This window comes from Diabrotica undecimpunctata, chromosome 2, assembly GCF_040954645.1.
Source record: "Diabrotica undecimpunctata isolate CICGRU chromosome 2, icDiaUnde3, whole genome shotgun sequence".
NCBI classification, from domain to species: domain Eukaryota; kingdom Metazoa; phylum Arthropoda; class Insecta; order Coleoptera; family Chrysomelidae; genus Diabrotica; species Diabrotica undecimpunctata.
In genome coordinates this window covers 42,342,684-42,370,321 of record NC_092804.1, presented here as the reverse complement: position 1 = coordinate 42,370,321, position 27,638 = coordinate 42,342,684, and the positions used below count along the sequence as shown (strand labels likewise).

The following is a 27,638-nucleotide window of genomic DNA, read 5'->3' as shown; positions in this document are numbered from 1 at the left end:
AATCGACTACACCTTATTCCTTCTGTAATAAATTGATTCAGATTGTTGTTGTAAATGCTCCTGTACATATAATTCACAATTTTGTAGGGTATATGATGTAATCCAGACTGTACTGAAAGTAATTTAAGGAAATTCATTCTCTAAAGTAGTTATTTATTAAAAACACTAAACGAAATTACGAAAGTTCTGAAGTACTTACATTCTTTACATTTTAGTTCATTTTGCAGAATTTCCATCGGATTTCAAACTTTTGAAAATACTTCAAATTGGCCACATAAAATCAAGTGTGTGTGTGTGTCAAGTTGTTTATGAATTTTATTACATGACTGACAAATAATCTTATTTTCTTTAAATTTGTTTTTTAAACAAAGCAAAAATTAGTAAACAAGTTATGTTATACTTTTAATATCTTTTGTGGCTAAAAGATAATTCGATTAGCCTACTCTAATTACGATTTTTTCAATGATTCTGTACCTAAACATAATAACTAGACACATCTAACATTAAATTTAACACGATGGCCTTAATGAAAAAAAAAAATTAACAAAAATTAAAATTTATTTTTAATTTTCGAAAAATTATTTCAAAAATCGCATCATTTGGACACGCGAAGAATAGATGCATCGATAACATACTGCAGCAGAACAGTCAAAAATAAAATAAGAAGTAACTATATTAGAAAATATGTTTCTTAAACTATTTTCTTGATAGAAGAGATTCAGTGAAAAAGTAATTCTAAAATAGAAAAATAGCATGGAATCAACATTTAATGGCAAATAATAGATTCACGAGGATGTAATGTATTGTTAAATAGAATAAAACTGGGAAAATTTATTATATATTTGTGTTGCATTTTTCTAATGTCTCTTTAATCAATAAACCCTCATTGAGCATTAAATTATGATCGCGAAAGAAATCCCTTCATGGTATTCCATCGAACCCGCCCATGTCTATAATCATATTGTATACGGAAGGGGTCATCGAACTCAACGACCGAGTGGGGATCACTACGTCACGCCAACCGGCGCTGAGACATACGTCATCCCGACTCCGGGCGCTACGCAAACGCGCTAGACAAGGACCGATCCACGAGATGTATTCCTTACCTCAACTACATTCCCATATTACTTCAAAGATACACGGATAATTTGCTAGGACGGACTTTTCTTAAAAAAATGTCCAAAATATGTGGTGGTTGTACATAGAAGGTGACATTTTTTTGAAGAAAATAGGGGTGAATAAAAAACGGGAGTGTCGATGTGGACGAATAATAAATTCTTTAGTTGTTTAGTGGCGAACAGGTAGTGAGAAAGTGATAAATAAACATTGTTAATAAATTCTTATTTAGTTTTAGTAAAAATAAAAGTAATATATCTGAAGGCTCGTGTGGTAAATACAATAATAATTAGTTTCTTACATAATTATTTTTCAAGAAAATCTCTTCCGCATAACAGGTCAAATGATAAGCTAAAATAATTTGCGATTGTTTGAAAGCAATATTTGCATAATCAGGTAGTACGTATCTTCAAGTTTTGCGTGTAAACAAATTTTGTAAATACTTGATTTAGATAATTAGTTCTACCTCGTTGTTTTCGTAATCGGTCATTCACTCCATCGAGTAAAAATAAACTGGCTAGTGATATCACAACCAAGTCGTAAGTAATTTCTGCCTTTTAATTCTTTTTTAATCACATGGGAATTACGAATTCAGGTGGTCGATGTGCCTTTTTCGATATTCCTAGCTACTTTCTTTTCGCGGAGCTGATAAGTGTTTTTCTTTTTGATAATGCGGCACTGTTTGGCAGTTTTCGGCGGTTAATAACCTCAAGTTCATTGGCTCCAATGTGAACCGCGCCTCCAAAAGATCACTTCCAAAACGTAAGGGCAAAAAAATTCTCTGTGTACGTACGTATGTACAGGTCGGGTGATTTGTACCTACATGGTTTTTCGTGATAGTGTAGAAACTTCGCATTTCCGGGTTCATAGCAAAGTTTATGAAGTTATTTATGCACAATTTACTTAAAGGTATTTATATTTTGATTATTGATGATCGTTTGCAAAGTTTTTCGAATTGTTTGGTTAATAATTCTGATTTTTGGTTATAATTTAATTTCATATATTTTACTTCTTTAATTATTTGAGCGGTTTACTGAGGTAAAGGTACTTCAATGGTTTAGCTACAAACTTTACGATTTTTTTGTTTTACTTGTTAACTAGTAGATGTGTTAATTACTACGGTGATTATTGTGAAAGTAATAAATGTTTTTCATTGGTGTCTTCCTTTTTTGTTTTGTAGAATGACTGTCGGTGTAATAGTTTTGATTTCTTATTAAGATCATTCATATTTATAGTTTTTTATTTATTTATGAGCTATTAATTTATTTCATTTTTTTCTATCTGCTATTACTTTACTCCAGTTTTCTGTTTTTAATTGACTCAATACTTCTTCTATTTGGTCCTTCTAATTTCTTCGACTTCTTCTACTCTCTCTTTCTCGCGCTCATCATCTTTTTTCTCTACACCCTATCTCTCTCTCTCTCTCTCTCTCTTCTCCTCCTCTTTCTCACTATTTCACAACCAGGTTTTCATTTTTTGATACATAGAAACATCGCATCGTTTCCTTTTCTATAATATTCGTGTACATTGTTATTCATTCTTGGTATTATTTCGTTAATAATTTCGTGATTCAGTAACTTTTTATATTCATCATCGTTAATTATATTTAGTCCCATTAATATCGTTCTTATAACTTTTCTTTCCAGAATTTTAAGTCTTACTCATTTTTTTGTAAGTGCTCTTATTTATGTTGCATATGTTTTAATAACAGATCTAATTATTGTCTTATACAGTGTGAATGGCTTAAATTTTTCTCTTAATATATTTTTTTAAATAAAATGCTTTTATAATCTCTCTCTGAAGGTTTTTATCCATCTCATGATTTTCATTTTTTCTATTTATCAATATCTGTAGGTAAGTAAAAGTTTCCACTACTTATCTTAAACGTACATACAGCGTTCCTGACTCATATAAATTTTGGTTTGTGAGGGTTTAGTTCATTGTCTCGATAGTCTTTGCTGTTGGTTTCATTTTCTCTTTGTTTGTGTTTTGTTGTCCTGTTTAGGTTTTACACCTCTTCAGGATGTGAGGGTTTTGTAATACGGCCAATCTTATAGTAGTTGTTGGCATAGTACATTGTTGTCAGATTTTTCGTTTTTCTGGAAATATAATAAACTTTGGTATTTCAAATACATCCTGTAAGTCTGTTATTTTTGAAATCATTAAAAATTACAGCGTATTTACATATACCTTAATGCCATAATTTTAGAGTTATAACTAAATTTCTAATATATCCACCTATAAAATATTACAAGATGGCTATGATTGAATAAACTCGTTTAAGTTGAATAATCTTTAATAATAATTTATATCCTGATAGAAATACCGAAACAAGGTCAGTGCACTAGTAAAAAAGTTGTTAAAAAACTTAAAAGAAAATTAGAAAACATGAAGTAATGGGAGTTACAGCTGATGTTCAAAATATTGCGATCTTTAAAATTTTGCAATACATTTTTCAACATGGCTAACCGTTCAAAATTTCGACTAAACGATGTTTTTAACCCCATAGAAAATAGTCTAAAGGTGTCACATCGGGTGATCGCAGAGGCCATTCTATAAAACCACGCCTTTCAATTTATTTTCTAGAAAACACATTATTTAGGTATTTATTAACCCCACATATATATTGAGGTATAGCTCTATCATATTGCAGCAAAATGCTGTTGCTTGGGGTATTGTTATTGTCTGCAAATTTCAAATAATGAAATTCCTAAATTAAAAAGCCCATGGAAAGCACTTACTTGGGTTTGTAAATAACCGAACCAACTCAGGCATAACCCTGTTTTCCAATAAATTTAAATATGTCGGACCACTTAAGATTCCTCCAATAAAAAGGTTTCGAATACTATTTTGTGGCATATTATTCCAACCCATACATTTTTTTTTAGATAATGGGTGTGATACTCTTGCATCCAACGAGGATTGTTACGTGACCAACGTATATAATTATACAGATTTACGTTTCCGTAAACAAAAGTGGTCTAATCCGAAAACATAACATTATATAAAAAAATGTTTCATAACTAAGTTTGCAAATTGTTCACGTTTATCATAATCGTCATCTGACAACTCTTGAACCAACCTGATTATGTCCCACTTTGTCAAATGCTTTTCCCAAATCAACATAACACAGATGCACATCCATATTCATATCCATGCATCTTTGAGCTATCACATTAAAGCAAATAACGCCTCTCTGGTTCCTAGTCCGTTTCTGAATTCACACAGACTCTCATCTATTCCTTCTTCCAGTTTTCTATTTATACGACTATGTATTATTTTCAGGAAACATTTGAGAACATGATTTAATTTTAGTGCTCTGTATTCACTGCGGTCTTTAGCGTTTGTACTTTTATGGATAGTGCAAAAGGTGGAGAGTAACCAGTGTTTCGGTATAGATATTGTTTTGTATATTTTGTTAAACAAGTATACTACAATGTCTAAGATTTCATCATTTATGCATTTTAAGCTTTCTATCGAGATTTGATCTGGACCTACTGCTTTGCCATTTTTGCTGTTTTTAATGCCATTTTAATTTCTTCTTTTAATATCTTTAAAACCACACCACCTTCTACTTCCATCTGTTCTATTCTATTGTCTTTCAAGAAATCATTGATTGTTTACCTCTTTAATTTTTCGTTAGTTTTCAACACTAGTTTCTCATTTGTATCTTTCAGTATAAAACTACCATGTCTTTTCTGGTATTCTTCTATTTCTATGCATTGTTCTTTAAACTATTCTTCTTTTGCTTGCTTAATTTTGTTTTTGGGTTGACGTCTTTCTTCCATTAAATCTTCTTATGCGTGGGTTGCTTAATTTATACTTGACTGAATAATTATTTTCTTTTAATTTGGTCGAAAGACTGTTTGAAATCTATAAAAGCTCTCGTTTTTGTTCAATATTTGCTTTAATGTACATATTGAACCGACCGTTGACCTTCCTTACCGAAATTGATTTTGATAATTGTTCGTTCTATTTTTTGTGTGTCCTTGAAGCCTTCCTTTCAATGAAGTAGTTATCATCTTGTACGTTACATTAAGTAGAGATATGCCTTTGTAATTATTGCAGTTCCACTTATCTCCTTTGTTTGTGTGTCAGTATTAACCTGTCGTACATACGTTTGAAATTTAATCTTCAATCCTCATCATCCTGTCGATACAGCAAGAAGCTGTTAGGATAATATTTCTTAAAGGTATAAAGCATCTGTTAAAAGAAAATGCCGACTTATTTGTTTGTCTTTATTCTGTTACTTTTTAATGTGAAATTTGTGGTGAAAAAAAGGTGGGTTATATTCACTTACGTATTTTTACCGCCTTTTTTAATCGTTATTTACGTATTTTAAGTTTTCTCACTTTTGTTTTTATTTCCCTGCTAATCGTTTGTGTCTCTTCCTCATATTCATTTTCTTTTTACTTATTGCTTTAGGTTTGAAAACTCATTTTGCAAATCCTTTCATCAGTTCTTTTATTACTTCATCGTGCAATATCAGCGACCTGAAAGTGTTAAACCAAGAAGTATATTTCTTTTTATATTTTTCTACAAGAATTTTAGGATGATTAAGAGAAGCTAAAGAGGCACAGGATAGATAAAAGATAAAGGATAGAAGAAGCTAAAGGTCAACATTATTTGTGAATAAGTATTTTTTAGAAATTTTGATAGCTGAAAAAATATTTTGCATCATTACTTCGGCATTTCAAAGACAATCAATTTATACTTTTAGAATTCATTTCTAGATTCCGTATAAAAGATCATTTACGACGTTAACTACGTGCCAAAGTAATTGTTATTCACTCATTTTCTTACGAATCGGTCTATGATATTTGCCGTCATTTTTAAAAAGGAGCATTTTTTCTTGCTTTACCTCTCCGATGGAACGTTATGAAATATTTATGCTCCATTAATATAAGAGTATTTCTACTCTGCATCACTCCAGTTTTCATGTTCTCTTGCAAAAGCAAGGAAAGCTCTGCGATGTTCTATGGATAGTATTGGAGATAGGGCTGGCCTTCTGGATAATAAATTACCTTCTACAAGTAGTCGACGAACTGTCCATCTACTTACATCCACATTTCTCACTTCTCTCAGACGATTTGCCAGTTCAACTGAAGTTAGATGCCGATTTCTCAAACATGATGAGACCAGAAATCGATCATCTCTTTCGGATGTTACCCTTCTACGACCTGATCCTGGTCTTCTTGTGAAGTTACCGGTGTCGCTAAAACGCCGAACTGCTCTTTGAACCGAAGATCGACTAACACCCAACATTTCAGCTGCATAATATTGGCTACGACCATCTTGAACTAAAGTTACCGCCCTTGCAGCATCTGTCGGAGTTAGAGACATTTAGGAAGGATGATTAAATAAAAATATAACACGTTTTGAAAATAAAATCACTACACTAGTATGGTTGTTGAATTAAAAACAACATTCAATAAATATCTACTTGCTTTAGACCCTTTTTGACAAAAATCTGAAATACCAATTTGTTTTAAGAAATATAAAAAGCAATATTAAAAATATTATTTTATTTCTCGTATACGAGGGTACACCTAAATTTACATACCTAATTTAATGTCTCCTCTAAAATGATACAACTTCAAATAAATAAGAAATAAGGAATGGATCGATTTTTTTGCACCTGAGTGTATATATATATATATATATATATATATATACACTCAGGTGCAAATATATATATATATATATATATATATATATATATATATATATATATATATATATATATATATATATATATATATTGGAGAAAGATTGGAACAATGGAGACTAAATAATATTGTTCACTTATATTCGTCTCTTCTCATTCTCTATTGCACTTCTATCATCCTACATATTACATCTGTAAATGGTTACAATCTCCTTTCCCGTATCTGTCCCCGTTGCTTTTTTGTATTTTTTATGTAGAATTATAGAAGAACAATATTTGTCAAATTTCAAAATTTCCTATTAGCTCGTAATATCACTTGCCATGGACTCATAAGAGGGATTTTCTTACATACATTATTATAACAAAGCATCGTCTAGTCTACTTCTCCGTTGACATTTTATTCCTATAGATATTATATTTACACATCTAAACTTTACACTTCTGATCACTACATTGTGCTCAATGTAGTGATCAGAAGTATCAATGACAAAAGTTTTTCTTGGTTTTTTCTTTTTCTATTCTAAATTAACTGATTTACATTTGTCTTTATTCGCATTTCTGTTTAGTTCCAGAATTCCTTATATAGCGTTGGTTTATACTTTTTGCTCTTCTCGTGATTGTGTAAGTTTTTGTTTACTAACTTTATGCTACCATTCTCATTTCTTTTCATGATAACAGGGAGTTTGGCCGTTTTTTATAAAGTTTTAATGATGTCATTTCTCATCATTTTATTGTCCTTAACTACATCTTCAAAAATTATTATATGGTATCTTCGTAAATGAAATGGCTCGCTAATATCATTATTTTGTTGATATTTTATGAGTGTACCTTCTGTAGGATAATGTTGAATACCATTTACAGTGTTTTTTTTAACCTGGAGATTCTTTATTCGTTATGAACGGATGCGTTTACACTACAAAGGCGGCAAGACTTGTAGTTACTCTTTGCTTCATTAAAAAAAACAAACATTAATTAGGCAATATTTGGACTATATATTTGGAAAAAACATTATCATACAGCATGTTGCATGGACTATTAAACATAAGTCTTCCTCAAAGAAGCTAATCTCTTCTATTCTAAGCTGCTTCGATGGCTCTCACTGTTTTCAGATCATATATTCATAATATATATGTGATTTTATTCTACAACTTTTTTCATTTGTTGATCGTCTTTCTAATATATTTTTCGTACAATTTCCTCCATTCATTCTTGTCATGTTACCAGCGCAATTCCACTTTAGGTTTAAATGAAATTGGAATATTACTCTTAAACATGCGTTTTACTTTTCCATATGCTACCCAACTGGAAAATGTTCTTCGTTGTAGTTTATAGTTGTCTATATTAATTTTTATTTCCCGTATCAGGTATATATTTTAGTTTAACTTAAGTGTATTTCCAAACATACTGCCATGCTGTTTGAAGTTCTTTAAGCATGCTTTTACTTTGATCAAGTAATCTGAAATTAGTACAATACCTTAACGCAAAGTGTAAATGATTTAATCTCTCTTCCATCAATGTTTTTTCTGTTTTCAAACAAGTGTCTTTAGTCATGTTCCAGAATAGCGTAGAAGAGATTTAGTGAAGTCTTGTCACCTCTTCCTAAAGAAATGATTCCCCAAAATAATTTTACAAATATTCTGATTATAAATACAGTCAAATTGGCACTTGTTCAAAGATAGATATTAATCATTCCAATTATCATTTTTCTAACTACAATTACCCAATCTGTTACCAAAATAAATGGATTATGTATTTATTATGAAGTAAAATTAGATTGTGAGAAGCAGAAATCCAGCTAGAAGGCATCGAAGACGAAAGAGAGGAAGATAACATCTTAACAGAGGATGAAGTCATCAAAGCAATACAAAAACTGAAAGAAAACAATGCTCCAGGAGCAGATGGCAATCCTTCCTAGTGTTTAAAACATGGCGCAAAAAATCTGACTTCTTGTTAGAACAGATAGAAAAAATAGGTTTGAAAGCAGGTAAAAAGACCTGAAAGTAGGTATAACTATTGTACCTATTCACATGAAAGGAGACCAAACAATTTGTTCTAACCACAGAGGAACTACCCTCCTAAACGTAACCTACAAAATATTAGCTTACATTGTTTACAATCGACTATCGGGATATTGTGAAAACATAATAGAGAAATACCAGTGTGGACAAGCTTTGGAAAAAACATATAAGTATGGAAAAGGTACACACCATTTGTTTGTGGATTTTGGAGTGTAGACAGAAACGCACTATACAAAGCCATGTTATAATTCAGTATCCCAATATTCTTAGTGAAATTCATGAAAAGCATCCTCCCAACAGTCGAATGTAAGGTAAGAGTGTAGAATGGAGTATCAAGAATTTTCCAGACACAGATAGAATTTCGACAGGGATAGCCATCTTGTCTTCTATTCAACAATGTAATAGAGAAATCTATTAGAGAATCTGGAATCACAAGAAGAGCCATTATTAACAGGAGGGTACAAATAGCGTATACGGATGATATCGAAAACATATCCAGAAGAAAGGCTTACCTTATCTAATCGTTCACGGCTTTGGAAGCAGCAGCAAAAAGAATGGCTCCACACTAATACTGGTAAAATTAAGTATATGAAGGTGATAAATAATAAGCAAATAGCAAAACCCCAAGATAAACATGAGTTTTAATATTAAACATAATCACAAAAAGAACGAAAATATTGATATGAAAATATTGGTTTAGACAGTTTTAAACGTAAAATCCTCAGAATTCCTATAATTGTGAGCTTTACCGCCTTTATAGTAAACCTAGTATTAGTAGGTCCATCAAAATAAACAGGCTGCGGTGGATAGACCAATTTAAGAGAATAAACGAGACGGAGCCGTCGAAACACATATATAACTAAAGACCGGATGGAGTGAGGAGAAGAGGCGGTCCAGAGTACGATTTAAAGATCAGGTGGAAGACGACTTATGAGTGTTCAGAGTAGGAAATTGGAAAATAGAAAGAAATGTAAGCTTATCCTAGAACAGACCAAGATCCACTACGGGTTGTAGAGCCAATGATGTTGATGATGTATTTAATAAATAAAGTGTATTCATTCTTACTTTAATGGCTACAACCCAAATTCAGTCTTGGTCTCCTATAATTTCTGCCTTCCAATATACGTGGTTCTGCGCCGCTTGCCTACAAGATTAGCAGATTGTGCGAATCCGCTGCTAATTTGCCCTTCCATCTTTTACGTGGCCTACCTTTAGGTCTTATGCATTTTATTTTACAATCTAGAGCTCTTCTTGGCAGTCTGTCATATTTCATCCTCACTACATGAATTTTGCTTTCAACTTTCCTTTTGTTTTTCTAACATCACCCATCTCACACAACCATAACATACTATTGGTAAATCTGCTCATACTAAAATATTAATGAATATTTGTTTCATAGCTATTATTAATCTTTTTACGTAAAAAATACCAGAAACAGAAAGACGGTCTTAGATTTAATTTCAATGCAGGGCATCTGCCATCCGCTTATACGTATTATCACCAGAGCGACATATGCAGAGGCTCTGAATCGAAATTAAATCTCTCCCGTCATAGTACAATAATTATTAAAATAATTATAATATAAATTATTATTATATGAAATATTATAATAATTAGTTTCGCCAAGTAATGTTTTTAAATACCAGAAACTTATTTTTCTTCTCTAACACCACCTTATGCCATATTGTGCAATGTACAAAAAATAATTTCTCTATGACACCGTCATCTAATCTTGGGAAATTATTCAAATTAGTCCGTTATCTTCCTTTATTTATTCTATATCTCTACTCCGCCACCACTGCTAATTATAACGAACAATAAATTTTTAACTATCACATATAATTTTAGTAATAAAAGTTTCAAGAAAGCCCAGAATTAAATGAAATGCTTATCGATTACACAGCTAGATACAAAGGTTATTGACTCCATCCAAAATCTGGCAGTTCAATCTTTCGGAATTGTAATTAATCATTTGGTCGAAATATTACTTGTTTTTTTTTTTTTTTTTTTTTTTTTTTTTTTTTTTTTTTTTTTTTTTTTATTTAGTTTGATGGCCTTGGCCGAGCCAATTAGCCAGACAAATTTAAAGACAAACAATTTTTACAATCAGAGTAATTTTTTACAATTAGAGGAATAAACATATAATCATCCGTACAATCTAACGTGCAATTTGTAATAATTAGCAATTAACAATTAATAATTAGTAATTAGTAATAATTCTTTTTTTTTTTTTTTAATTTTTTTTTTTTTTTTTTTTTTTTTTTTTTTTTTTTTTTTTTTTTTTTTTTTTTTTCCTGCGCTAAGACATAACCCGATTCAACATCTCGGAGGTTTACATCTTTTTTTTTTTTTTTTTTTTTTTTTTTTTTATTTCTTTATGATTTTTTTTTTTTTTAATTTTTTTTTTCTTTTTATATTTAATTTTTTTTTTTTTTTTTTTTTTTTTTTGCTATAATACAATATTTACTTAAATATAAGTTAGTTTTAAGCTACAATTTATATTTACAGTTTTTGATATGTTCGTAAATCATTTTTAATATATTGATATCTCTAGAGAAAATCAAATTGTTCAGGTAGACGGGAAGTGGAATTTTTAATATAATAAGATTATCATAAAATTTGTTTATGTTTACTGATTCGTGGGAACATTCAAGAAAAATATGTAATAAGTTACCTTCTTTTCCACACTTGCAATTAGGTGACTCCGCGAGACCCAACTTGTACATATGAAGGGGGGTAAGAGCATGATTAGATCTTAATCTGTTTATAACCCTTATGAAATGGCGATTTGATAGAGTATGAAACCATCTTTTTATGGGTATTTCAGGCTGCATTTGTTTGTAATTATTTCCAGTTCTCGTGTTTCGATAATATGTTTGCCATTTTTCTTTTTGATGCTGTTTACTAATTATATCAATGTCTGAAAAGGGGAGTAAGTTCAAGGGAGCTTCTTCGCCTATGTCTAGGGCAGATTTGGCTAGGCTATCTGCTATTTCATTGCCCTTAATGCCCGCGTGTCCCTTTATCCATGATATAATAATGCTTTTCCCTAAATTTGTAATTTTATTGTAAATAGTCATAATTTCTAGTTCTATATGATTTAGTTGTTTGGACCTATGTACGTTTGTTAGTCTGTCGACGACACTCTTACTGTCTGTAAATATTATGCAGCTGTAGGGTTCGTTACTATGTATATGCCTTAATGCAAGAAGAATCGCTGTCATTTCAGCAGTGTATATCGATGATTCAGCTGGCAATTTCAATAATTTTTTAAATCCGCTTTGAACATTAATTAATGCACATCCTACTTTGTTTTGTACTTTAGATCCGTCTGTAAAGTAAAACTGATAGTTTGGCCATTTATGCCGTGTAAATGATTGAAAAGCGACTGGATCTAAATTACTGTCCATAAAAAAGGTATTAATATGTTTTGAAAAAAGCTCTTCTAATATATGGGAATACATAGGTGAAACTTGATTTTCATACGTATAGAAAGTATGTCGGTATTGAGATATCCTCAGGTAACTATTTACCAGAAGAGAACATTTTTTCTTTGTCCAATATTTATGAGTTAGATCTAAAATTGATAAAATATGAATATCCTGTAGATAGTTAGTATTTTTCCCTATGGCTCTAGTAATGAATTTATCACTTAAAAACTCCCGTCGAAATTTCAGAGGTGGTTCTATCGCCTCAACTTCCATTATATTAACAGGTGTAGAATTCAAATATCCAAGACAAAGCCGAAGGCATTTATTTTTTTGTATTTCTAATTTATTTAAATGTGTGTTTGCGGCAGTTCCATATAAATGACAACTGTAATCGAAAATGGGACGAATCATAGTACGGTAAAATAAATGTGCTACATTTGGATCAGCGCCCCAGTTAGTTCTACAAAAGGCTCTTAGAATGTTCATTGCATTTTCAGACTTTTTTATGACATGATGAATTTGATCCTTCCATAGTAGTTTTCTGTCTAAATAAGTACCGAGATATTTTATACAATTTTTAATAGGGAACTGAATTTGACCTACTTCCAGATGCCCTTGTGGAATTTGATGTTTTCTAGAGAAAATACAAATTTCAGTTTTAGATTCTGATATATCTAAACCAATATTTTCATAGTGATTAAGAACAGCTTTAATTGAGAGATCAAAATTATTTTTACATATATCCAATGATTTGTGGGCTGTGTAAACTACTACATCATCAGCATATTGAATAATTTTTGTTGGGCTATTAATACAATTTTCTATATCCATATTATATAAAATAAATAGTATTGGGCTTAATATGCTACCCTGTGGAAGTCCAAAAAAAAAAAAAAAACATCTCTCGCATTAGTCTCCCACCAGATCTTCTGTGGTATTCATCTCCGACTCTTTCCAGTAAGCTGATACGTTCAACGTCCCTAGCTTTCTCAACATATGTTCCGTCATGCTGGTATTGCTGCCACACACCTAAACTGTCACTAGTTTGGAATTTTTATGACAAACATCTAACTAGCATTTTTCATTAAATCCATCCTGCTCTAACTCTTATTAGGTATACACATTTTTAATTTATTTTCCCATTGCTCGATATTACCGATCCACGTACCCAGAACGATCAATTTTCATAATTATTTCACCATATAATATGCATCTTATTTGTGGTAGTAACTCAAACTTTGAATAAACGTTATAGATATATTGATATTGTCCTACTAAGTTTTAAACCTTTTTTTAAAGAGCCGTGTCTTTACCCCAAACTTTGCTCTAATTGTATGTTTTTAACATCACATTAAATTTTATTATAACGGTACCATGAGCATACATTAATCAACAATGTAATTTCTCGTTGCAACTTTTCCTAAAATGAAATTTATCAGCCCTTCTTTATTCTTGATGCTTTGTCACTCCCTCTTACATATGTCTTGATACAAGTAGGTATTTTTTTTACATGACGATGAGGATCTGCTTTTTCAATAAATTCTTGCTATTTCAAAATCATGGTAAGCATTATTTGTGTTTGTTGTGTAGGACTAGATGTGATAGAAGATGTGAGTATTAAGTAGATGGGGTTTTATCTAATCATTATACTGGTAAATATTTTGAATTTAAACGTTTTTTATTGACTATAAATTAATTTAAACTTCACAGCGGTTAAAGAAATAACCAAGATTATATATATATATATATATATATATATATATATATATATATATATATATCTATGTGTGTTAAGTTTAAAAGACCGGAAGTACAATAACAAATTTAAAAAATAAATTACTTGTTCGTCGTAGATAAAATATAGTATGCAGCTCGTTACGGTTTCCGCACGTGTCACAGTCTCAAATCGTTAAACAGCAAAATATGTCTGTCATGCTTGTGTCATATACCCCGTGTCGTTTCATTTGTGACGACGGGACTTTGTTGTGGACGGGACTGTTCCCATTGGTCGGTGGCTTCGTTCTGACATTAGCTACGAAAAAGAAAAAGAATTGACAGTTTGAGAGACGAAGAAGAATTGACAGTTGACATAAGATAAGGAAAAGAAGTAGAATTGACAGTTGACAAATGGTTTCGGTCTTGGCTAAGGTTCGTGCTCGGCCGGTAATGCAGATTCAACGCTTACCGATAGTGACGTCACACTGTGCCCCATACTTTGCTGCTCGAGTTTAAACTCGAATGCCTTACTCTGCTGCAAGTTTGAACTCGAATACCTGCTTTTGGTAACTGTTTCAATATAGTCAGTATAAGCATTATGGGTATACACTTGTTTATTGGTATATAATTCCATTAAATGTCTTGTAATACAAATTACATTTGCTTTTATCTGCTTTTGCAATATATCTTTTTTGCAATAGGAACTCCATTTTCATACGAACATACTTAGGTATCCTATTACTGTGTTAGTTAGTTTCTAGTCTTTTTTCTACAACACAAAATAGTCAGTATAAATTAAAAACTGAGGACTATCTGTTTGAAATTCCTCTTTTTTGCCATTAATAAACATAGGCATTGCCTTGGGACAGAACCTTGACAATGACACTCTCTCATTAAATTGATATGTTTTATTAAAACAGTTTTCCAAATTATACTAAGTTTTGCAATATTCTCTTTTCATTTGCTCTAAACAGTTAATTTAAAGAACACTTTCTCAAGTGTTCTTCAAATCAACAATCAAGACAACAGCAATGTCTGAGATTACAGAGCCAAGACGTTCGTCTTGCTCCAACGCTACGTGTTTCAATAATCTTTCCCTGAATGATAACTTGCAGAAGCTAGTATTTTGTCCCTCTCAGCACATGGTCTAGATATTGCGATTTTTTATCTTTATTTTATTGTTTAATTTTGTTTCTTTCGAGGTGCTTTGCAAATTCTCTTTATTGGTAACTCGGTTTGTTTCATTGGTGGTAAGTTGGTAGGATGTATGTATGTACAGTGTTAACAGGCCATTTAGGCCCATTGCTGGATGGATAATTTCCATCGTTTTCTGTTTTTAGCTACCAGCTTTTAATCTCTGATTTCCATCTCTCAGACATCTTCCATCACTACATTTCTTGGTCTTCCTCTCTTTTTTTTGCCCTCCGGTACTGTCCAAGCAATATTCTTAACTATTCTATTACCTTGCATTCTTTCTAGATGTCCGAGCCATTCTAGTCTACGTTTTTTCACCACTTTTGTTATTGTAGGATTAGCATACAAATGGTACACTTCTGCATTAGTTCGTTTTCTTCATTCTCCCTCTACTACTTTTCCACCAAACATTCTGCGAAGTATCTTTCTTTCTCATGCTTCCAATTTGTTTTGTATACTCTTATTTTTGTATTACGAGATATATCTTTGGCCTTAATTATTTTGCTTATGGCTTCAACACGCCTGTTGCTCTTGGTCAGTCTCAGGTTGATTTCAGTTTCTTCCTTACATGTCTAATCAATAAGAGTACCTAAGTACATATATTCACCCACCTTCTCGAATTCTACAACTGATCCATCCTCCACGTCCAATATAAAGGATTCCCTGGTGTTTATTCCTGTTTTGCTCGAGATTTACATGTACTTCGATTTATTAATATTAACTTTCGGTCCCAATTTAGAGCTTTCCCCAATTTAGCTTTTTGCTATATTTGCCAGTTCTTTTCCATTTCATGTAAAATTGTCATTTTTACCAATTTTACTATTTCTTCTGGCTCTTGGAACTCTTTTAGCGTTTCTGATAATTTGTTTCTGTCTATTGTTTCGTAGGCGGCTTTGTAATCAATGAAAATTACTTGTGCTGAAATGTTGTATTCATAGCAATTGATCAGGATTTGTTTTAGCATAAAAATTTGATCGGTTATTGTTCTTTCTTTCCGAAATCCTCCCTGGTATTCTCCTAAATTTTTCTCTACATATATTTCTAATCGTTTTTTAATTAGTATGGCGAGCACTTTATATATTACTTCCAATAAGTAATAATACTTTTTGTATATAGGAATTATAATCGACTTTTTCATTCTTGAGGCATTTATTCGGCATCCCACACTTCTAGTATTAGCTCACTAAGTTGGTTTATTAAGGCCACTTCTCCATATTTTAAATTATCTGCCACAATGCCGCTCTCCCGAGGCTTTCTTGATTTTTTATACCTTTTATTATTTCTTCAATTTCTTCTCTTGTGGGCTTTGGTTGGTAGGATATCTTTAGTATTCTTCAGTCGTCAAAGATGAAAATGCCCCTGAACCTCTAAAAATTATAAGAACAAGCTGAATTTTGCTGAGAATGTCAATTTTAAGATCCCAAAATTATACAAAAGAGTTTACCACTCCCACATCCGGGCTTCTCTCTAAAACCTCCGGTTGTGGAAGGGGACCGAAGAAATCGATTCACCAAGAATCTGTGCGTCGTAGAAAAAATATTTCAAATAAAATATGTAGCTGAGATAATTTTAAACAAGAATGTTTTTTAGCACTTTTTGTATAGAATGAACTGTTCTCTCAGAAACAACGCTTGAAGCGACCGGCAATTTTGAATGTCAGTTACGTTCACGAAATCAATTTTGTATTAATATCTTGACGGTAATTTGATATCTTTTGATCAGATTATTCTATGCAATAAAATCAAAATGCATCTTAAAGGTGAAGAGTGCAGCTTTTGTATGGCATTTTTGTATTTTGTCGCATTTGTTTATAAAAAAAGTTGGACATTATTATTTGGTTTCCCTGTATAAGGAACTTTAGGGACTTTATAATTTAGGGACTTTTCTTTTAAGGTCATCAATATTCTCCGTTATTTACACAGTATGGTCTGCATATATCAGGTTATTAATAGAAATTCCGCTTACTGTAATTCCCGCCGTCTCATTTTCCAGAGCCCTGACTATACATTGTACCTTTTAGAAAGCACAATTTGAACTTCTATGGTTTCATCCCTCTTATCCTAATATCAGATATTTGGGAAATAAGCTGTACTCACAAAGATATCCTCTTTTTTTATCTTTACCAACTTCGACTTTAATTACACGAATTCACTTTATTTAGTGTTGCTTTTTCTTACATAACACAACTTGTATTCCTCATTCCCTTCTTCCACAATTTGTAATGTCCACTCTCTTTATTTTTTCTTAAGTCACTATACCTATAAAAGAAGACATGAAGTGATGATATTACTTGATTTGTACACTGTATATTAAAATTGAAATTTGGCTCCTGCAGCTTGTAGAATCAATATCTCAATTGTAAAAGTAGACACCGTATGAAAGGCGGACTTGATTATTATTTTAAACGATTATAATTGATTCCATTGTATAAGCGTTTCGCAAACTCGCTTCAGTATAGCACAGTTCTCATAGCTCTGGCAACGTACACGTAACACGGTTACCTTTCTAACTATTAGATGTTGGTGAGTATCATAATTAAACCAATTTAATAGATTTTGAAGCTAGAAAATCGATTTTTCTCCTTATATGCCTGATCATCCACAATTGAGAAAAGTTCCTAGCATCCATTCCATAAAACAGCGCTAAAAACATAACAATGCAGCATGCATCATTTAGTTTTCAAAAGCAGATCTCGGTCTTTTGAAGATGATATCCTTCCTAATAAATGCCGTTTTGACTTTTGCTATACGCTGTTCTATTTCTATTGAACAATCCCAATTTCAATATGAGAAAGTTTTATCCCTTTGAATCTGTAGATTTCTTATATGTTTGTTCTAAAATAATTGTAAACCTTCTGGTAGTCTGAGAACACAACTATACAGGATGTCCAGAAACTCTCGTAACAAACGAGGACCGGAGATTCCTCAGATAATTTTAAGACAATTTAACCCAATTCACACAGTCCGAAAATGTTTCCTAAGAGAGCTAGAGCTCTTTGAAGATGGCGCCTTGCAATTAGTTTTTTTTTTAAATATCTCCAGAACGCTTCTATGTAGAAAAACGAAAATTTGTACGATTATTTATCCTTCAGGGTTGAATCGATTTCATAAATTGCTAATTTTTAGTACCTATCATAGGCGTCCGTTTTAGGTAGGTCAATGGTTATTTTAACGCATAACTTTTTGAAGTGACAACGTCTTAAATTAGGTTGTGGCTCGGAGTCACTCATGAAAAAGTGTAACGCCCGCTCACGTCTGTTACGATGAGTCACCAAACGAGAGAGAGGCCCGCCGGACCGGCGAATGCCTTGCGTCTCTCTCCCACTCAAACATGATCGGTCCGCTGGTGCGATGCTATTTCTCCTATCATCGTCCTGTCCTCAACAAAATCACTCAAATAGAAATTAGTTAAGTTTAAGTTTACATGTACAATGTTTTAGTAAACAAAATATATTTCTATAGTTAAAATTTGTGCAATTCTTATTTTCATTCAATTCCTTGTTCCTATTGTGCAATTTAATAATATTCATATCAATAAATATTCTACCGAGAAAAAGACGTTGTCACGTAAAATCTTCGCCCGTAAAACCGACTTTACAGGCAACCGATTTTTTTTGTCTTTACCTTTTAAGAATTCGTGGTACTAGACCATTAAATTTTCAGGTATTCTAGTACTAAAATACTTTTACTCTCAGTCCATACGATACACCGTTGTCCAGAAAAATAGATTTGAAAATGTTTCGTTTTTTAGTCAGAAAAATAGTTACAGTCATATTTTTTTCACTAGTTGGCTTTGATCTGTCAAAAGAAGTAAAATTACGTTTTTCATTGTCAAATTGTGGTCAGTTCGCGAAGTGTATCTTTTGGTGTTTTACTTTGTGGCATTCAAATATAACAATTTCAATTCAAGAAAAATGGTTTTTACTAATGGGGAATACGCTGATATGCTTTAGTTAATGGCGAAATGAGGTGTTGCTGAGGTGCACGATCAGCACAACGTAGATACCCCGAATATTTTTGCAATTGTGATCCTACTCATTCAATATTTACAGCTGTTAATCAACGATTAAGAGAAACAGGTTCAGTGGCCAAAAAATAATGAAAGAGAACCACATGATTAAGTAACAGCAGCACATGAAGATGGTATTTTAAGGGAAGTTGAGAAAAATCCAGAAATTAGCGTTCGAAGATCTGCTATATATCCCACAATTTTAAAATATTCGGTAGGAAATATCTTACACAACGAAAATTTATACCCTTTTCATTTTACAAAGGTACAAGTACTGCTACAAGAAGATTTTCCTGCTCGTGAAGAATTCGCTAGATGGTTTCAAAATAAGAAAAATCAAAATGACAATTTTGTTCAGGTACATTTTGCTTTCGACAATGCTACATTCACAAAAAATGGAATTTTTAGTGTTCATAATGCACAATATAATTCGTATGTTGGTGATCCCCTCGTTGTTCAAGAATTTAAGCATCAGCATAGGTTTACCTCGTCGTCCAATCCATCTACCACGATATCTCTGATTTTCAAGTTGCCGAATTCATCTGGATTATCCTCCAGAATTTCAAGTATTAGCGGATTTTGTAATATCTCCAGATATACTTCACCGGTTGTATTGAGTGTTAGTATTGAGAAAAACAGACCCAACTATGTGGTTTCCCAAAATACCTGCCCAAACATTTTTTTTTTTTGGAAATTGAGTATGTGTTTCACTAAAGACGTGAGGTTTGTGTCACTCCAATACCTCACATTGTGTGTGTTAACATTTTCATTGAGAGAAAAAGTACTTTCTTCACTAAAACAAATTGTTTTTATGTAATCGGGCTGTTGATTTATTTTATTGGACATATTTTCACAGAATTATAGTCTTCGGTCGGGGTCATCATCTGAAAGTTTGTGCACAATTTTTAATTTGTATGGACGAAATTTGTTTTCAGCCAACACTCGGTGTACTGTCTTTTGACTGATTTCATAGATAGATGCAACTTGGGCTGCAGAAGAAGTAGGGTTCACTACCATTTCTGAAATTATGGCGATTGTAAGCGATAGGGCTGATGTAGGGCGATCGGGGTACCTACATTAAAAAGACGTTCCGCTGCATGGAAATTATTTCCACATTCACCAATTCACACAGTTGCTACTTTGTCGGCTACAGTACGTACCATTCTGACTTTACATCAACAGAAACTAAATATTCAGGTATAAACGCGTTTGCAAACTAAAAATAACTAGAGAATTGACTATACTAAGCAAAAACAGAAACTAAATATTGAGCTATAAACGCTTTTGCAAACTAAAAACAACTAGAGAATTGACAAACGTCAACTTTTTTGACAAATAACCCGAGACGGACGGTAGAATTTTTATTAACTAAATCCAAACTAGAATTGCAGTATTTATTTAATATTAATAAATATTCTAACGTTCGCCTTTGGTTATTGTCAAAAAAGTTGACATTACAATTTTAGTATTTATTTAATTTATTCATCAAAATGAGTTTAAACTCAAATAAAATTAGTATCGTTGAATAGGTATTTTCAATACCTTTCAAACGAGGTATTACTTGCCATAAGGTCCTATTTAAAATTATCTGTCACAATGGCGCTGTAACGTCATCTGTCACTATTACGTCATTTGTTAAGACTAGTTAAGAAGCCTACGTCTGTTTATTACCTCCCTCCAAATTTCACTATTATAAGTACAACCTTTCAAAAGCTATGATAGGGGAACGGACTTTTGACTAGCGCTGTATATTTAAATAGTAAATAGTTCATAAAGAGTCTTAAGTCTATAAAAATACATATATTTCGTACATCACTCTATATTTTTGAAAATAGTTGGAACTTTTAGATGTTTTCAAACTAATACATACTTTTCTGTTGGATAGATAAAAATTTGACTACTAGCTTTCTAATTTTTAAGCCACCATTAATTTAGCGAATTAACAATACCGATTACCGAATAGTTAATATTCGAATTAGAAACTATCGAAATATTTTTATATTTATATTGTTATAATTTTTACGGCATAAAAAGTCAACATCAATTATTTTTCTATTATTTTTAATATGTATTCGAACGTCTTTTAGTTATTCCTAACATCACATTTTATTAAAAAAATTCAGCAACCGTTAAATTCCATGACTAGAGTTTCTGTCAGTGACAGGGTCAACGGCCGCGATCGAAATCCAAATATTTGTGCGTGTTGATTTTACCAATGAACCGCCAAACTATTCAGCTTTCAGCTTTCGTCATCTTTTGGGTTTTTGGAGAACTCCTTTCCCAATTAGAGAGTTTTATTTTTACTGTCGCTTAGCAGATATCTCGACAGTGTTCATTTTCACGTGTCTCGTCTGATTAATTCATGTTGTTATCTAAACATTACGTACCTTGTTTTCCAGAAACAATTTATGATCGGTAGTAGGCGGATGATTTGTTTGCATTGCTTGAGGAACCGTGTGTGGGCGGAAACCGATCTACACTCATCAACAATGTTTGTTTTACAGGGTTGTACGGTGTTAAAACTATTACATACTAATATGTCTTCATATACAACTCATTAGATTTAATAGATATCAAATACGGAAGAATAGTCTTTTTTCTAAAGCTGTACCGCTGCTAACGTAAAAATAAATTTTCAATTGCTGATATATTTACAGTTTTATATTGCAATTTCACAAAATATGCATCTAGATCTATCCACTTTGTCCATTTTGCAGAAATAGGACCTGAGTAAGCTGTGTCTAGTGAGAATACGTGATTACTTTCAGTTTAGTTTTACCTTCTTCTTAAAGTTCCATCTCCTATCGGAGGTTGGATATCATAACGGTTATGGTCACTTTGTTGGCTGCTGCTCTGAAAATTGTAGTGAACTACAGTTAAACCATTCTCTAAGGTTCCTCAGCCAGGAGATGCGTCTTCTTCCTATGCTTCTTCTTCCTTGGATCCTTCCTTGCATAAGAATTCTCAGCAGCTCATATTTTTCTCCTCTGGTTATGTGACCCAAATAATAGTTTTCTTCTTTTTATGCTGTTCATAATTTCTAGCTCCTTATTTAGACGTCGTAGTACCTCAGCATTGGTAATCCTTTGAACCCACTGAATTTTTAATATTCTTCAGTAACACCACATTTCGAACGCTTCTATTTTTTTTATGTGTTGTTTCTTCAATGTCCAAGCTTCCATTCCGTATAGAAAATATGTAACATCTTAGAGCCCTCAATCTGAGATGCAACTAAAGGTCTCTGTTGGTAAGCATTGTCTTCATTTTCACAAATGCTTGCCTTGCAGTTTCAATTCGGACTTTAATTTCTCTGCTTTGGTCATTTTTGTTATCAACCCAGGTTCCCAGATATTTGTATGTCTCTACTTTTTCTATTTAGGTTTGCTCTATCGTTAATCTTTCATTTACATGTTGCGTTTTTGAGACAATCATAAATTTAGTTTTTCTCTTATTTGTTTTTAGTCCGTATCTAATGCAATAATGGTTAATTCTATTTACCAATTCTTGTAGCGATTCCAGGATGTCTGCCATTATAACGGTGTCATCAGCGAATCTTATGTTATTTACTATTCTTCCGTTTACAGAGATTCCATCACCCAGATCCGCTATCGCTTCCTGGAATAAGGCTTCACTGTACACGTTAAACAGTAATGGTGACAGAACACAGCCCTGTCTTACTCCTCTCTTTATATCTATATTTTCGGACTTTTGTTCTTCTATCTTTATATTGGCCTTTTGATTCCAATACAGATTGAGAATGATTCGTAAGTCTCGTCTGTCTATATCTTTGTTTCTCAGTACTTCTATTAGTTTTTCATGTCGGACTCTGTCGAATGCCTTCTCGAAGTCGGTGAAACAGGAATAAATATCTAGGTTCATATCTAAGCATCTTTGAGAGAGGACATTAAAAGCAAACAATGCCTCTCTCGTTCCCAGTCCCTTGCGGAACCCAAACTGAGTATCATCCATATCATCTTCTAGTTTTCTATATAATCTTCCATGAATCACATTTAGAAATATTTTGAGGGTATGGCTTATTAGTGATATTGCTACAAAGGTGGACACCAACCATTCCTGTGGGATTTTTCCAGTTTTATATACTTCATTAAATAGGTCCAGAAGTATAGGTAGAGTTTCATCGTCTAGACATTTCAGTAGTTCCGCAGGTATTTCGTCTGGACCTATAGTTTTTCCGTTTTTTGCGTTTCGTATTGCTTGTTCGATTTCCTCTATTATGATCTCTGGCCCCGTTTCGCTGTCGATTTCTTCTGGTTCTTGTCGATTATCCTCAAACAGATCTGTTATGTATGTCTTCCATTTTTTTAATTTCTCTTTAATTTCTATAATGATTTTTCCATTTGCGTCTTTCAGAAGGGCATCTTTCTTTTTTCTCAGTGTATTTGTCATTTCCTTTATTTTCTTATGCATGTGAAAGCTATCATACTGTTTAGCATATGCCTCTATTTCACTGCATTGATTAGCAAGCCAGGTGGATTTGGCCTCTTTTATTTTCTTTCCTATCAATCTCTGTAGTTCCTTGTATTTTGCCTTACTCCTGCCTTTATGTTTCCTTCTTTCCTCCATTAGATCTAAGATTTCTGAAGTCATCCATTTCTGTTTTTTTCTTATTTTTGTCTGCAGTAGCTTTTCTCCTGCCTTTATTAAAGTTTCCTGTACCATGTTCCATTTGTCATTAACATCTGTTGTTTTTATCACGTCTTGTTTGATTTTCTTTAAGTTATCATTTATTTCTTGTTTTAAGCTCTGACGTATAGGTTCTTCTTTTATCTTCGAGACATCAAACCGTTGTATATTTGTTTGTTTTTGGATCTTCTTCAATTTTATCTGCATTACGCCTACTAATGGATTATGGTCTGAATTTATGTCAGCTCCGGGGTATGTTCTCAGAGACTCTATAGCGTTTTTATATCTAGATTTTATTAAAATGTAATCTATCTGGTTTCGAACAATGTTGTCTTCTGAATCCGCAGGTGATTTCCAAGTATAAAGTCTTCTTTTAGGTAATTTAAAATTTGTATTCATTATTACCCTCTCCTCGCTTTGGCAGAATTCGACAAGTCTGTCCCCACTTTCATTTCTTTCTCCCAAGCCAAATTAAGCCCAATTAATTAATTAATTTTACCAGTAAGTCTCTTTTCGCATTTTGGGAAATATCCACGATGTGACTTTTTGACACGTTGCAAAATAGTTCTGTAGCGATAAAAGGAGTACTATCCCTTCTTTAAAAAGGCTATCAGCAATCTTGTTACCAGTAATTTCGTTATGTCCTACACTTATAACAAAGTACCTTTGCAGTTCCAAACTGTTACGAAAATTGTAGACTTCGTAGTCTATAGTGAATCTTGGTTGTCAAAGACAATAAATATTTTGGCCGAAGTAAAGCGTTTATTTGGGTCTCGTGTATAAAATTTATTATTTTAGCTGACTTGTAGTTAAGTAGGCCTAGTTTTTAATTTGACTGATTTAAGTGATATTTTTAATCGAGTCACCAGGTAGTTAGTATATTGAAAATATTTCTAGTACTACCTACTAATGTGACCATGCTAGTCTTTAACAGACTTACTTTTGAAGGGATGTCTTGTTTTACAAACATTTTTAAAGCATAGCTAGGTATACATTTTTTTTTCAAATTTGCAGGTTTAAAATGGAAGTAGACGTTGTAAACGAAAACAATTTTATTAGTAGACTTTTAAAAAATTTAAATCTTCTAAAATAAAATTAAAAAACTATTACCAAATAACTTTTATACTATTTAAATCGAAATCATTCTGCAACCGGAGGTTCGGCAACCTTCGGCCATGCGCTCTACTGCACGCAGGCGTGCAGATTTTTGTGATAGTGTCGCGAGTGAGGAAGAACAACAAAGTGACGAAACGTCGGGTCGAACGTTCGACGTTAGAATAAAATGGACTCGTTTCCCGAGTTATTCGGTACAGGTGATAGCTGCAGTTGGAGTACTGGCGAAAGTAGAGAGTTAGGAAGGACAGATAAGGTATCGAGTGCTGATTCTACCACTCCTCCACCACAAATCGATGATCGGGATGACAGGAAAAGTGCCAATTCTATAAGAGGTAAAGTTATAGTATGCAAATAAATATATTAAAATTATAATCAAAGAATTTGCATAATTCGCACAACTGGGAGAATAATTACATGCCTGGTAATTCATATTTAAGCAAAGAGAAGCAAATAATTTAGTTATACTGCTTTCTCTACGATTAAAAAAACTACAAATTATTTAATCTCCACTAATATTATTCATTACAATTTCCACAATATATTTTCTGACAGAATATCCTCATCATCCAGCCTTTTGGGTCCAAAGTTGAACAAAGTCCTTCCCTAATTTCTACCAGTTCTGTCGGTCTTGAGCTTCCTGCAGCCAATTCCCAACGTATATTTTGATGTTTGGTTCTTCTTCTGTCTGCTGTACCTCTGCTTCTTCGGTCTGTTCGTAGTTTCCACACTGTAAAAATCTTTAATATCTGTAGATTCATGCCTCAAAGTCAGTCCAAGTAATGGTCGGTCCATTCTTCTTTGAGCTACTCTGAGTTTGGTTGCTGTGGCCTGCGTTAAGGAAAGTATTTTTGCGTCGTAAGTGAAGACTTGAAGTAGACGTGGGTCAACATCTTCTTTTTCAAAAAACTTAGCATGATGCTGTTGAAGATGTCTGATAGAGCTCCACCACATATGCGACCCGTGCTAAAGTGATTCTTCTATATAGGTATATATATATATATATATATATATATATATATATATATATATATATATATATATATGAGAATATTGGTTAAGCGATGAGTTAATATAGCAATTTTAATCTTACTTATACAGTGTGCACCTAGAACTGCCCCCTAACCATTTTCTGAACCATAACATTTAATTAAATCAACTTTTGTAAAGATGACTTTTGTGAAAATTTGTAAAAATCTTGAAGATGTCTGATAGAGCTCCATATTCAACTCATGCTAAAGTGTCAATTTTGTCTTCGCAGATCTGACAGAATATATTCAATCAACTATTGTAGTTATTGGTCAGGTGATGTTAATATGAAAATTTTTATTATATTTATAAAGTGTGCTCCTAGAAACTCCCCCTAATCACTTTATGAAGCATAACATTTAAATAAATGTCTATATGTTTAAATAAATATCTGTGAAACTGAATTAAAGAATAGGTTCATAATTTTTGCTGTAATGACTCAATCCGTTAAAATGGCGACGGCAATCCATTGTGTAAATTAATTTTTATAGAGACATATCGCAAGTAATATCTTAGTATTTGAAACGTCTTAGTATAATTCTATGCTGAAATGCTGACATCAGCATTTATTTGTCTATCAAAGAAAGTAAATGCCAAAGAATGTAGTGATTATCGAACGATCAGTCTAATGTCACATACCTTATAAACCCGGCTAAAAATCATCCATAAAAGAATACACGCTAAGCTGGAGATAGATATTAGTGATTCCCAGTTTGGATTTCGGAATGGAGTGGGCAGAAGAGAGGCACTATTTTCTTTTAACGTGCTGACCCAAAGATATTTGGATGTTAATCGAGATCTTTATGTATGCTTTATAATGCGATAAGGTAAAATATGACCGGCTTATAAAAGTACTCAAAAACAAGAATCTGGATGTGAGGGATGTAACATTGATATCAAATTTATACTACAGCCAACGATCAAATGTGAAAATTGGAAGAGAAGTGTCACAAGAAGTGGAGATAAGGAGAGGGGTCAGGCAAGGTTGCATACTGTCGCCGTTACTGTTTAATGCTTAATCTGAAGAAATCATACAAGAAGCTTTGGTAAACGAGACAGTCGGCATAAAAGTGAACGGAAGTTTAATTAGCAACATTAGGTATGCCGACGATACAGTCATAATAGCCGAAAACTTGGAAGACTTAGAAAGAATAATGAACAAAATATTAAGATATAGTGGAGAATACGGACTCTCCCTTAACATCAAAAAAACCAAATTCATGAAAATTAGCAAGAACAACAATATAAACGAAATATTAACGGTAGGCGGCCAGCAGATTGGGAGTGTAAAAATATATACTTACTTGGGAACGATAATCACAGAAAATAACTATTATACTGCAGAAATAAAAGTCAGAATTGAAAAGCACGTGCCAACTTCGTGAAAATGAAAAAGATTTTATGCAGCAAAGATCTGACATTGACCCTCAGAATAAGGCTAATTAAATACTATGTAGACAGTGTACTCTACTATGGAGCTGAATCATGGACATTAAACCGGAATACAATAAATCGACTGAACGCGTTTGAAATGTGTAAATTTAGAAGATTGTTAAGGATTCCATGGGTGGATACAGTCACGAATACAGGAGGAATAGGCAGAGAGAGGGAAATGGAAAATATAATAAAAGAAAGGAAATTGCAATATCTCGGACATGTGATGAGAGGCGAAAGATACAACATCTTGAGACTCATAATTCA

The 27,638-nt window shown here is 32.5% G+C and overlaps 1 protein-coding gene across 15 annotated transcripts in view; it reads left to right on the top strand.

The window, feature by feature from the left end:
- Positions 1 to 27,638, top strand: part of Hr3 (nuclear hormone receptor 3 ROR-beta) — a 451,432-nt gene that overhangs the window by 372,160 nt on the left and 51,634 nt on the right. Inside the window, exons 1-2 of one of the 15 annotated variants that reach the window (XM_072522727.1) lie at positions 1,056 to 1,389; positions 24,810 to 25,243. The exons of 5 other annotated variants lie outside the window; for them this stretch is intronic. In XM_072522727.1, the coding sequence (XP_072378828.1) occupies positions 25,078 to 25,243 (166 nt within the window). In that variant the 5' untranslated portion in view covers positions 1,056 to 1,389; positions 24,810 to 25,077. 9 more of the 15 variants (XM_072522730.1, XM_072522736.1, XM_072522729.1 and 6 more) reach the window with 9 other exon arrangements.